At 45.1% G+C, this 14,265-nt stretch overlaps 1 protein-coding gene across 3 annotated transcripts in view; it reads right to left on the bottom strand.

Moving 5' to 3' along the window:
- The window catches only part of LOC116978906 (integrator complex subunit 6-like), a 92,806-nt gene extending 79,571 nt beyond the window's left edge, over positions 1-13,235 (bottom strand). For 2 of the 3 annotated variants that reach the window (XM_033030187.1, XM_033030188.1), the window contains exons 1-4: positions 13,054-13,232; positions 12,868-12,945; positions 6,386-6,535; positions 399-488 (exon numbers count right to left, since the gene is read on the bottom strand). In XM_033030187.1, coding sequence (XP_032886078.1) covers positions 399-488; positions 6,386-6,535; positions 12,868-12,945; positions 13,054-13,164 — 429 coding nt within the window. In that variant the 5' untranslated portion in view covers positions 13,165-13,232. Of the gene's footprint in view, positions 1-398; positions 489-6,385; positions 6,536-12,867; positions 12,946-13,053 lie in introns of all 3 variants that reach the window. The other variant, XM_033030186.1, reaches the window with a different exon arrangement.
- Between the last annotated feature and the right edge of the window lie 1,030 nt (positions 13,236-14,265).

Here is a 14,265-nt window from a genome sequence, read left to right on the forward strand (position 1 = left end):
TCCTAAGCCTTCGAAAGAAGTAGAGGCATTAGTGTGCTATATTTCTCAGCACAAACCAAGCAGAATTCCTTGCCTAATTATGAATAATTGCATTTGAAAATATGATTGCGTGTCATGGACCTCATCAGTCATCCTTCTCTTCCCATCATTCCATTTATAGCCCTAATCAACGATCCCCATTCCCTCCAGCAACTGCATTCACTTACAACCTTTCTGGCCAGTTTCACTTATTTTTCAATATCACAGGATAACCAATATTGAAACCAAGAAAAGAAAAAGCAGAAATAATAAAGCCATAAGGATATGGCAAAACAGGAGATTCCTGATTTCCAAAGAAGTAATACCTAAATTCATAGCTACAACCACAAAGTGTAAATGAGACAATTATCTTATTTTACCTCCTCTTGCACACCGCCATTATTTGTCATTTTGCTTCCGTCAGAGATGGTGATTATAACAGATGGTTCAAGGAAAAAAGGATTCCTCCCCTGCAGGAAACAAACCACAAATATAGAATGGGGCACATGGATTTCACAGACATCAGCACGGGCTCACTAGCTTTGTTCATAGCTCCACAACAAATATCTGCAAGTAAATAGAACCAATCGCTCTTGTAGAAAAGGTCACTGACAAACAGGAAAAGGAAATCAGGAAACTATTGTTTGCTTCATGACTTTTTCAAATGATTCTTTTAACTTACAATATTATCAAATCGTGACCTCGGCCAAAAGCACCTTGAATGAAGACCTTCTTAATAGTTTTAAAGGATGGTGAGTCTTTGGAATTCTCCACACCCGAGTTCTTTCAAAACAGAAAGATTTCTGGCTATTAAGGCAATCAAATAAACCATAGGTGGGTAGTCAGCCGTCTTCTTGGTGAATGGTAGGGAGAAGATCCAAATGTATTACAACCCAAATAGTCAGAATGGTATTGTACAGGGGGAATCCTGCCTCACTCAGTTGATGTGAGTTTTTTTGAGGATGTGACTAAGATGAATGATGTAGGATGCAATTGATGGCAAAGTGGTAAGCGTTGTCTACATACGATACGATATTACTTTATTGTCAGAGCAAGTCTGAAATTTGTTTTGCATTGCAGCAGCTCCATTTACAGCATCACAGAAAAGACAAAAGAGACGAGAGAAGACAAGCAATAAGACATCAAGACAGGACCCACAAATACATACATTCAACATAACATTACAATAACAGAAGACAACATTTAAGGCCCATCAGTGTGCATTTGATCTGGGATTAAGCGCCGTATTTAGTTTGAGGATTGACTGGTGCACAAAAGAGTGCTTCAGTCCAACCTTATTAAATTTTGGAACCCTACATCTCCGGTTTGATGGCAACAAATTGTACTCACTGTTCAAAACGTGGTTGGATGTTAGCAAGGTATTGACTAAGTCCTACATAGTAGATTGGTCCAAAAGGTTATGGCACATGGGATCCAAAGGGATGAGCTGGATAATTTTCATATACCTCGTTGGAGACCTTTAAACTATCTTTAATCAGACTTTAACTTGCACTAAATGTTGTACTTTTATCTCAAGGGTCTGAGCTACAGAGAGAGATTGTGCAGGCTAAGACTTTATTCCTTGGAGTGCAGGAGGATGAGGGGTGGTCTTATAGAGGTGTACAAAATCATGAAGAATAGATCAGGTAGACGTACAGTCACGCCCAAAGTAAGAGAATCGAGAACCAGATTTGAGGTTAGGGGGGAAAAATTTAATAGGAACCTATGGGGTCACTTTTTCACACAAAGGGTGGTGGGTGCATAGAACAAGCTGTCAGGGGAGGTAGTTGAGGCAGGTACTACTGCAAAGTTTAAGAAAAATTAGACAGGTACATGAAAAGGATGAGTTTAGAGGGATACGATCCAATCGCAGGCAGGTTGGACGAGTGTTGATGGGACATGTTGGCCGATATGGGTAAGTTGGGCCGAAGGGCCTGTTTCCACTCTGTATGACTATCTATACACTTTGGGTGGTTTGCTTGCAATCATGTTTGCAAACTCAATCTTGAGTTTAGTTTAGAGATAGTGTGGGACCAGGACCTTCGGCCCAACGAGTCAGCATCGACCAACAATCACACGAACACTAAATCTATACTATACATTAGGGACAATTTATAGAAACCAATTAATCTACAAACCTGCATGTCTTTAGAATGTGTGACGAAACCAGAGCACCCAGAAAAACTCATGGTCACATGGAGAATGTACGAACTCCGGATAGACAGCACCTGTAGTCAGGATCAAACCCTAGTCTCTGGCGTAGCAACTCTACCATTGCGTCACTGTGCTGCCTTTTCTTTGACTGGATAGCATGCAGCTAAAGATTTTCACTGTGCATCGTGACAATAATAAACTAAAATAATCAGATCAAAAATTAGGAGAAGGCCGGTGATTTTATAATTGGATGTCTGTAACCAATAGCCTACAGGTGCACAACCTTTTATCCAAAAGCCTTGGGACCAGACACTTCTCGGATTTCGGAATTTTTTGGATTTCCGAATGGAAGATTTTTAGCGTAGATTAGGTAGGTAGCGCGGGCGGCTTGAAAAGTCTGGAGCGGCTGCCTCCTCCCCGGAGACCGGGGAATCATTGTAAATCATTGCTTAAATGTTAGTCAGTTGGTTTGGAGGGATTTTATGTGGGGGGGGGGGGGGGGGGGTGAAGGGGGAAACTTTCATTCTTAGTCCCCTACCTGGTCGGAGAGGCGGGGAGCGGGCAATGCCTTACCGGGTCGCCGTGCAGTAAGCTCCGGAGCGCTGTGGCCGCCGACTCCCAACATCGCGGAGCTGGGGGCTGCGGGCGTCCGGCCGCGGGCGGCGCCGTTTGTAGCTCCGACCCCGGCAACTCTACCCCTGGCTGCGCGGCGCTCCAAATCCAGCGCCGCCCGCGGCCGGACGTCCGCAGCCCCAGCTCCGCGATGTTGGGAGTCGGCGGCGTCGCAGCGCTGGGATACCAGCGGGGAGCGGGCAATGCCTTACCGGGTCGCCGTGCGGTAAGCTCCGGAGCGCTGTGGCCGCCGACACACAACATCGCGGAGTTGGGGCGGCGGGCGTCCGGCCGCGGGCCGCGCTGGATTTGGAGCGCCGCGCAGCCAGGGGTAGAGTTGCCGGTGTCGGAGCTACAACCGGCGCCGCCCGCAGCCCCAGCTCCGCGATGTTGGGAGTCGGCGGCCACTGCGCTCCGGAGCTTACTGCACGGCGACCCGGTAAGGCATTGCCCGCTCCTCGCCTCTCGGACCAGGTAGGGGACTAAGAATTAAAGTTTCCCCCTTCACCCCCCCCCCCCCCCCACATAAAAGCCCTCCAAACTAACTGACTAACATTTAAGCAATGGTTTACAGATGTTTAAGTGTCTCCCCGGTCTCCGGGGAGGAGGCAGCCGCTACAGTAGTACAGACCTGGGTTGACCGTGGGTCGTTTCGGGTCAAGTTTGGCGCCAAACGCGAGCTTTGCTGTGCAGACGACATCCTGGAAAAAATGTCCGGTTTTCGGAGCTTTTCGGTATCCGGAACTCCGGATAAAAGGTTGTGCACCTGTATTACGTTGATCAGTTGCTTGTAATATATTTTAAGCAAATTGGATGTGAACATAGGAATGATTAGCAAGTTTGCGGATAAGCCAAAAATTGGTGTTGTGAATAGTGAGGAAGGTTGTCCAAGGCTAAAATACGTTATAGACCAGATGGTAACATAAGCAAGGAGTTTGCAGATAGAAATTAACCTCACAAATTGAAGGTTATGCAGTTTGAGAAGTCAAATAGAGATAAGATATATACAGTAAATGGTAGGGTACTAATGAATGTGGATAAAAGAGGGACTTTGGGTCCCTTGAAAGTCGCAGCACAGCTGGACAGGGCGAAGGCACCATATGGCACGATTGCCTTCATAAGAAAGACAAAGATGCGGAGCAAGGGTTCGACAAAACAGTCGTCTAGTCCACACTTTGTCTTCTTGATGCAGAGGACGCCACATTGAGAGCACCAAACGCAATAGGATGATGCGACTATTTCACTTACACGGTTTGCAAAGACCAGCTGGAGCTCCCAGTTGCTAGCCATTTGAACTCACCTTACCATATTGACCCCTGTCCTTGCCTCCTGCACTGCTGGAGCTTGATCACTAGCAAACTGGAAGAACAGTACCCCATATTGTGCTTGGGTAGCCAACAGTATGATCATTGACCTGTCGAATTTCAGGAACCCCCCCCCCCCCTTCTCATCAACCGTTTTGATCCCGTTGGAGGTGGTGAAAATGTTGGAGGATTATATGTTGTATGCGACGGCTGATGGGGTGGAAGTTGAGGACAAGAGGGACTCTGTCCTTGTTATGAATAGAGGGAAGGGGAGTAAGAGCAGTACTGTAGGTTAGAGGAGACCCTGGTGAGACCCTCATCAATAATGGTAGAGGGGAACCCCATACAACATATAATCCTCCGACATTTCGCCACCTCCAATGGGGTCCTACTACTGGCCACATCTTCCTATCTCCTCCCCTTTCTGCTTTCTGCAGAGACCGTTCCCTCCGTAACTCCCTGGTCAATTCGTCCCTTCCCACCCAAACCACCCCCTCTCCGGGTACTTTCCCCTGCAACCACAGGAAATGCAACACTTGTCCCTATACCTCCCCCTTCGACTCCATCCATGGACCCAATCAGTCTTTCCAGGGGAGGCAGAGGTTCACCTGCACCTCCTCCAACCTTATCTAGCGCATCTGCTGTTCTAGGTGTCAACTACTCCACATCAGCGAGAAGAAGCGCAAGCTCGGCAATCGCTTCGCTGAACACCTCCGTTCAGTCCATGTTAACCAACCTGATCGCCTGGTTGCTCAGCTCTTCAACTCCCCCTCCCATTCCCAATCTGAGCTTTCTGCCCTGGGCCTCCTCCATTGCCAGCGTGAGGCCCAGCGCAAATTGGAGGAACAGCGCCTCATATTTTGCTTGGGTAGTTTGCACCCCAGCAGTATGAACGTTGACTTCTCTAATTTTAGATAGCCCTTGCTGTCTCCCTCCTTCCCCTCCCCTTCCCAGCTTTTCTACAAGTCCTATTGTCTCCGTCTACTTCCTTTCTCTTTCCCGCCCCCCCCCCCCGACATCAGTCTGAAGAAGGGTGTCGACCCGAAACGTCACCTATTCCTTCTCTCCATAGATGCTGCCTCACCCGCTGAGTTTCTCCAGCATTTTTTGTCTACCTTCGATTGATCCAGCATCAGCAGTTGTTTCTTGAACATCTCACCCCTCCAAGTTCCCCATTTTCATTTTATTTCCCTTCCCGCCTTCTCCCGTGCCCTCACCTTTTCCACCTACTATCCTTTCCTCCCTCTTTACTTTTCACTCGTATATCCTTCTTATTCGGCACTGTGTTCACCGCTAGCCTTTGTTATCTCGTTATTATTACCAGCTGACCAGCTTTGCTATAACCAAATGACAATCACCACTTCAAACCTGTATCCAACTATCAGTTGCCAGTTTTTGACAACCTAAACCTCTTTACTTGCTTTCTTCCCTCTACTCCATCAGTCTGGAGAACGGTCTGGGTCCAAAACGCTGTCTGTCCATTTCCCTCGACCAATGCTACCTGACCCGCTGAGATCCTCCAGCATTTGGTTTTTGTTTTTCCGAAACTATAGGGCATATATTTAAAGTGATAGGGAAAAAGATTAAAAAGGCACCCGAGGGGAAACTTTTTTCACACAGAGGATGGAGAGTATACAGAATGAACTGCCTGGGAAAGTACAATTACAACATTTAAAAGATACTTGGACAGGTTCACGGATAGAAAAGGTTTGGAGGAATATGTGCCAAAGCATAGGCAAAACGGATGAGCTCAGATATATCACTTATTCGGTATGTATAAGTTTGGCCAATGGGCCTAGTTCCAAGCAATTTAACTCTGTAACTCTATCTAGGGCTTTGTTTGGGTGCATGGATTCTAACAGAGGGTAACCTAGAATGCTGGAGAGAACCAACAAGAAATCAGGAAGATGATTCGGACAAGGATATCCAGAATGCGTCAAGGAGTCCATGAACAAAAAAATGTCTGAACTTTTTTGTGGAGAAGAAAAATATTCCAATCAGACAAATAGATTTATAGTATAAAGTAATGTTAAGATGGTTAAAAAAGTTTAACAAATAAATCAATATAACAAACAACAGATACACACACACACATAGAATTAAAGGCTTAATTGTGCTTTTCAGCAACTGAATACTAGAGAGCATCAATTCAAAATACAACATTACAAATTCCAAAATCAAGCAGAGTCTCAACTACAATACTCAATATCAACAATGCTTTTGGAAGTAGATTATCTCAAAACAGTTACACGTGGGATGTGAACCAAGCTACTTTTTAAAATATTGATTGTACTTACTTGACCATAATTATCTATTCCTGAAACTAAACGGTTCAAATTTAGTAAATCGAAGGATGCCCGCAAGGCTTGACCAAGTGTAGTGAGTCCAGTTGCCTGAAGATTCTTCAGCTCATTCATGAAAGTTGCATGATTTTCCTTCCAGCCAGCCTGGAAAATATCAACACTTAATACTCATGTAAAAACCTAAAATCATGTGAAATTCAGTAAGGTCAGGTGTTTTCTGGGTATACCGTATGGTTAAATATTTTAAATTATAGAAACCATGAATATTTCTCATTTATAATTTGAATGCTTGATGTATTTGCTAAAATTAAAAGATCCTAAATTTAAAGTCATGCAAATATCACATCCAAATCTTAAGATTCTATACACATGTGAAACCAAGAGTCAATTCAGAAACACAAATGACCGTTACAAATTAAACTCAGGACTTTAAAGAACCTAAACTCAGAGTTTTCATGCAGATATATGTCTAAAGAACTATCCACTGGCAACCAGGCCAAGAATCTTGTGCAGATATACCATGCAGATATCCCTTGGAAGACAATGTTACCACAAATCATTTCAAACCATAGTACTGAGTCTCTACAAGATGCTTTGAGGAGAGCATTAGCAAATGTATTATCCATTGCCACAAGGAAACATTGAAGCAAACAAGCAAATGTGTAATCAAAGACAAGACTGAAGGAGCTTCTCAAAGAAAAAGCAGTAATATGATGATTAAAGGAGGGAATTCCAAAAGAGGGCTCTAATGGTTGAAATCATTGCTGTCAGAGATGGAGCCACTGACATTTTATGAATGATCAAAATATCAGAATATGGACCTTCCCATCATTGATGGGGTGTATAGGTGCTGCCTCAAAAAGGAAACTAATATTAGAGACCCACACCACCCTGGCCACACTCTCATCTCACTAATATAGAAGGCATGGGAAAGAGAAACATTCACCTCCGTTGGCATCAAAGGATCATCAAAAGTGAATGGATTCAAAGTTGTGTGTAGTACGAACTCTGGAATCAGAGATTTCCAAAACAAAGCATGCAACTCCATCAGCAGCAGCAAATGGGCAACAATTATTCGGAGTACAGCCAAGAGACTGATACTCTGGTCGAGTGGTGATAAAACAACAATCTTGCTCTCAGCATTAGCAAGACCAAGGAGTTTACCATTAACTTCAGGTAGGGAAACCCAAAAGACCTTTCACCCATTCTTCATTGTAGAATGGCAGTGGAGAGGGTCAACAACTTCTCACTCCTGCTGATCTGCCCTGAGCCCATCACATTGATACAATCAGTAAGAAAGCTCACCAATGCCTCTACTTTCTCCGCAGCTTGAGGAGATTCAGCATGTCACCACTCTATCAAACATATCACATGCACATGGAGAACATATGGACTGTTTGCATCACAGACTGGTTTGGTAATTCGAACACTCCAAAAAGGAGGCTGCAGAAAGTGGTGAACACTGCCCAGCCCATCACAGGTCCCTACCATTGTTACCGCCAGAATCAAGAACACCTTCTCAGAGCAGTCATCAGGTTCTTGAATTAGCCTATACTAGCTAAGGTGCTGCCTCAAGAAGGCAGCATCTATAATCAATGATTCCTACCATCATTTATTTTGTATTCATGTATTTTATGTTTTTATGACTGTTGGCAGATCAATTTCCCTCCTGGTATAAATAAAGTTCTATCGTATTGTATCCAAGCCATGCTCTCTTCTGAGTGTTAGCATTGGGCAGGATGTACAGCAGCCCGAAGTTCAGCAACAGCTACTTTACTGCAAATATTTAAATTCACAAATCAATCCTAACCCTACTTCGGCATTGAAAAACCTTGGACCTTTTGCACTATATTTTATTTCTAATTGTGTTTTGCATTTTTGCATGTCTTGATTTTTTGCGCTTCTCATTGTGTTTTGCACAAATTATTTGGCTTTTGCACCCTTCATTTTGTTTTACACTGTCTTGACTTTTTGCACTTCTAAATGTGTTTCTCACTAAAGTTGCACCACTATTTATTTTGCTTTATTCGTGTATGCAGTCAGATTTGGATAAAATTAAAGCATGTTTGAGCACAGCACTTCATCAATAAAGTGCACATGTGAAAAGGTGCTTTCACTTTAATGAGTGTTAATTTTCTTTTACCATTAGATTTTCTCAATTTTTTTAAAGTTTTCATTTGCAGATAGTATAGATTGTACAGACAGAAGTGGGCTACAATCTAGGCAAATAGTTTAATATGTGAAAGTGAGGTTGTGCATTTCCAAAACATCCCGACATTTTCCAAAGAGGTGTTAGAATAGTTAAACAAGAACATTTGAGCGTTGCATGTGTGGAGCCAGTTTATGCAACAGAGAAACGGGCCCTGCGGTCCAAATTGGGGGCTGCAACTCCCATTTGTCCACATTAATCCCATGTTTTACGACTCTTTTCCTATACAAGTACTATCCAAATGCCCTTTAAACATTTTATTCGGATCTCTGTAAGAAGGAACTGCAGATGCTGGTTTACACAAAATGCTGGAATAAGAGGTACAGGTAGCACCTCTGGATAAAAGGAATGGGTGCCGTTTAGGGACGAGACCCATCTTCAGAATGAGTCAGGCGAGAGGGAGACACAGGGATATGGAAGGGTAAAGTGTGAAAACAAAACATCAAAGGGGACATAGTTCAAGGAAAATGTAGAATAGATCATTGTTAGCTAGAGGAAGCTGACAATCAAGCATACAAAGATAAAATATGATTAGGAAGACAGTCAGACTGGTCGGAAACTAGGATGGGGAGGGATGGAAAGAGACGGGAACCAAGGGTTACTTGAAGTTAGAGAGGTCAATATTCATACCGCTGGGTTGTAAGCTGCCCGAGCAAAATATGAGGTGCTGCTCCTCCAATTTGCGATGGGCCTCACTCTGACAGTGGAGGACGCCCAGGACAGAAAGGTCAGTATGGGAATTATGGGGGGGTAGTGTTAAGTAACCAGGAGATCATATAGGTATAGGCAAACTGAGCGGAGTGTTCAGTGAAACAATCGCTGAGCCTACGCTTGGTCTTGCTGATATATAGGAGTCTACATCTGGAACAGCAGTTACAGCAGATGAGGTTGGTGCAAGTGAACATCTGCCTTACCTGATAGGATTGTTGGGGTCCTTGGACGGAGTCGAGGGAGGAGCTATAGGGACAGGTTTTGCATCTCCTTTGGTTGCAGGGGAAAGTTCCTGGGGAAGGGACGAGTTAACCTGGGAGTTGCGGAGGGAACAGTTTCTGTGGAAAGCATTAAGGGGTGGAGATGGGAAGATGTGGCTCGTGGTGGGATCCTGTTAGTGCTGGCGAAAATGTTGGAGGAGTATGTGCTGTATGCAAAGGCTGATAGGGTGAAAGGTGAAGATTAGGGGGAATCTGTCCCTGTTGCGACTGGGGGGAGGGAGAGCAAGAGCGGAGCTGCGGGGTACCGAAGAGACCCTTGTGAGGGCCTCATCTACGATGGAAATGGTGAACTCCCATTCCCTAAAGAATGAGGACATCACAGATGTCCTGGTATGGGAACACCTCATCTTGGGCACAAATGAGGCCAAGGCGGAGGAATTATGAGTAGGGGATAGTGTCTTTACTGGAGACTGGGTGAGATCTGCCTCTACCACTTCTTTTGGCACCTTGTTTCATATAACCACCAATCTCTATGCAAAAACATTGCCCTTCAGATCTACTGGCTTTTGATAAAGTCTCATTTAAGTGGCAAGTATTCAAAACTAAAACACATGGATTAAAACCAATATATTGCATAGATGGAAAATTGATTAACAGATAGGAACCTTTCTTGTAAACCTCCTCTGGACCCTCTCCAGATCCAGCACATCCTTTCTCAGTACTCCAAATGCAGCCTGACCAGTGCCTCGACATTACATCTGTTATTTTATTCCAGTCCTCTTGATATAAATGCTCGCATTGAATTTGCCTTCCTTACTACCGATTCGACTTGCAAATTAACTTTTTAGGTCTTCTGCACCAGCTCTCCCAGGTCCCTTTGCGCCTCCGATTTCTGGATTCTCTCTCCATTTAGAAATTGTATTTCAGGAATCAATTCTTAATCTCAGCTATTCACAATAAATATCAATGATTTAGACAATGGAAATGAAGAGTATATTTGCACTGTGGCGACACAGTAGAACCACTGCCTTACAATGCCAGAGACCCGGGTTCGATCCTGACTATGGGTGCTAATCTGAATGGAATTTGTACGTTCTCCTCGTGACCTGCTTGCGTTTTTTCCAAGAACTTCAGTTTCAATATAGACAATAGGTCCAGGAGCAGGCCATTCGGCCCTTCGAGCCAGCACCGCCATTCAATGTGATCATGGCTGATCATCCCCAATCAGTACCCCGTTCCTGCCTTCTCCCCATATCCCCTGACCGCTGTTTTTAAGAATCCTATCTAGCTCTCTCTTGAAAGCATCCAGAGAACCTGCCTCCACCGGCCTCTGAGGCAGAGAATTCCACAGACTCACCACTCTGTGACAAAAAGTTTCCTCCCACTCTCCAAAGACGTACAGATTTGTAGTTTAATTGACGGTATAAATTTCCATACTGTGTGAAGGGTAGTGTTAATGTGCAGGAATCGTTGGTTGGTATGTACTCGGTGGGCCGAAGGGCCTGTTTCTGCACTGTACATCTAAACCAAACTAAACAAAACAAGACCGAATAGGATTGTGAGGAGGATACAAAGAGGCTTCAAGGCAATTTAGTTAAATTGGGCAAGTGGTCCATGGCAGATACTGGGCAGTGTGCATGAATAAATGTGAAGTTATCCACTTCAGTAGGATAAGCAATATTTAAATGGCAATCAAGATACACTGAAGTACAAAGTCACTGAAAACAAACATGCAGCAGTACAAATGAAAATAAAAACAAAGAGGTTGCAATCGCTGTTCAATGAAGGGTCTCAGATCTGAAACATTAACATGGCGATGTTGACTGTGCGAAGTATGTAAAGCACAAGTAAATAAGAACAAATGCAATAGAACACAACATCCAAGGTAAGGTCATTCATTTTCATAGAAAAAAATAGGATTTTTTTTTTTTTTACGGTTGACGTTAAGAATGTTCAGAATATTTTATGACAAGGTTGCTTTGCATATAATTAATTGTGAGTTGACATGCAGTACAATAAGGAGAGATTAAGCAGACTAGTCCTAGAATAAGAGGTGATCTCATTTAAAGCAATTCTTACTGGACCCAATGGTGGATACTGGATGATAGCCTACAAGGGAGAGCAAGGAGGGAAGAGACAAGGACTTTGGGACTTTTTGCCTTCCATCACAGTGAGGAGGTGCCTGGTGGACTCACTGTGGTGGATGTTAAACTGTGTTGAGTGTGTGTTTTTGTTATTTATTCTATGTTATGACTGCAGGCTAAACCATTTCGTTGCACTGAAAAGTGCAATGACAATAAAATTGAATCTGAATCTGAAGTCTGGGATCTCCAAATTCTTCCCAACGTCACATAAAGAGAATAAACATTCACATCAAAATACACCTTTACCCACAATCTTTGGAATTCACTACCCTAGAATTTAGTCTCACAATTGCTTATAACTATTTTGGCCCGCCATGCCTATACCACCTTGCTTAACAGTACCAACTCTCTGCAACTATGATCGATTTGCCACGCACTTTCTTCCGATTCTACCACTCACCTACACATTAGGGGCAATTTACAAAGGCCAATTAACCTCCCATTCCATGGGTCTCGACCTGAAATGTCACCCATTCCTTCTCTCCAGAATTACTCCAGCTTTTTGTGTCTATCTTCCCAATCCACAAATCTTCAGTAATGTAAAAAGCTGCAGATGCTGAAAATCAGAGCAATTAACAGGGGGGAGGTCAAGTTCAAACCTAGATTCCTGAAGCCGAGGTGGTAGCTGAGCCAATGCATCAGTGGCTCAATTATTGAATACACAAAGATGACTACATATGAAAACAACCAAGGGATATGCAGTTTGTACAGAGCAAGAAAATGTTCAAGGCAAATTTTCAGCCAATACTTTAGTAATGACAGACCAAGTCCACGAAGTCAATAGTTTGTTCCTGCTTCGGCATTCTTAAAGGCCAATAAATGGAAAATAGCAATCAAACCTTAGAAGCGAGAATCAAACGGCCATCCTGAATAACCGAGAACCCGGCTTCACATGCCCCAGGCATGGGTCGCCACCCCGGGACCCTGCCTCAGACCGGGTCCTCACCCCCCTGCCTCACTCAATCCCCCGGAACCCGGGAGTGACTCAAGACGGGTCCCCACCCTTGGGATCCAGTCCAACCCTGCCCCCGGGACCCCACTACCGGGACCTTGCCTGTCCCCGCCCCCCCGGACTCTGCCTCACCCCGACCCGGTCTCCAACCCCGGGATCCTGCCTCACCCCGACCCGGTCTCCAACCCCGGGACCCTGCCTCACCCCGCCCCCGTCCCCACCCACGGGCGCTCGCTCACCTTGATGCCGCAGGGCGCCTCGTCGAAGGTGACCAACATGTACCTGTCGCCGCGGCTGGCGGGGTCGCGGGCCCGCATCTGTGGGGAGAGAGGGAACAGAGTCAGTGTGAGGGAGTGAGGCGCCGCTCCAGGCCCGGCTCGGCTCGGCCCAGCCCGCCCGGCATTTCTCAAATGTACTTTTATTACCTTCATGAAAAGCTCGACAGCGCCCTTGGCGATATCCAGGTAGGTGGTGCCCAGGTAGGTGCGTTGGCTCATGGACGCCGACGTGTCGATGAGGAAGAGCAGGACGGGCATCTTGCCCCCGCCGCCCGCACCGACCGACCGACGGACGGACGCGAGCGCACGAGGCCTGCGCGCGCCCTCCCTCCCTCCCCCCGCCGGCAGTGGGGCCGAGCACACGTGACCTGCCGCCTGCCTCTGGTTGGTGAAGGCTTCACCGGGCAGCGAGCGAGGCATGCTGGTCGTTGTAGTCTTCTCCGCATTCACTCGAAAGTGAAATTAATCGGAAAAGCTGCAAACACCCAGTCGATTGGGCGGCATCCGTGGCAAGAGAAGTGGCAGCAACCCGAACTCAGAACTAGAAAAGCAACTTGAAACAGACACACAAGCGACTTTTTTTCTCGTTATTTATATTGTTTACAGAGAACTACATTTACATATTCTGTTTTGCTGCTGCAAGTAAGAATGCAATTGTTCTATCTGGGACATGATAATAAAACGCCAAGATAGGCACACAAAGCTGGAGTAACGCAGTTTCTCTGAAGAAAAGGAATAGGTGACTTTTTAGGTCGACTCGAGACCCTTCTCTAGAATGAGAGTCAGAGGAAAGGGGAATGAGAGATATAGACTGTGAGGTAGAGAGATATAGAACAAATGAATGAAACATGAAAAAATGTGACAATAAAGGAAACAGGTCATTGTTAGCTGTGTGCTTGCGGAGAACGAGTACAAAGAGATTCAGCAAGACGACGTTGAAGCTGGTACGGCTTGGGTGGTTGAGGGATGGAGAGAAAGGGTTGCAAGGGTTACTTGAAGCTAGAGAAACCAATATTCATTTCATTGGGTGCCATAAGCTGCCCAAGCAAAATATAAGATGCTGTTCCACCAATTTGTGTTTAGCCCCACTCTGACAATGGAAGATGCCTAGGACAGAAAGGTCAGTGTGGGAATGGGTATTAAAATGTTTTGCAACCGGGAGATCGGGTTGGTCCAGGCAGACTGAACAAAGGTGTTCAGGTGATCGCCCAGTCTACGTTTGGTCTCGCCAATGTATAAGAGTCCACACCTTAATAATAAAACACTCTTGATTGCAGATATCGGGATGTGGAACAAAAATACAAACTACTTGAAACACTCAGCGGCGAGCAGTGTCAGACGATGCAATGCGGCAGTTGC

This window comes from Amblyraja radiata, chromosome 12 (assembly GCF_010909765.2).
Source record: "Amblyraja radiata isolate CabotCenter1 chromosome 12, sAmbRad1.1.pri, whole genome shotgun sequence".
Taxonomy (NCBI): Eukaryota; Metazoa; Chordata; class Chondrichthyes; order Rajiformes; family Rajidae; genus Amblyraja; species Amblyraja radiata.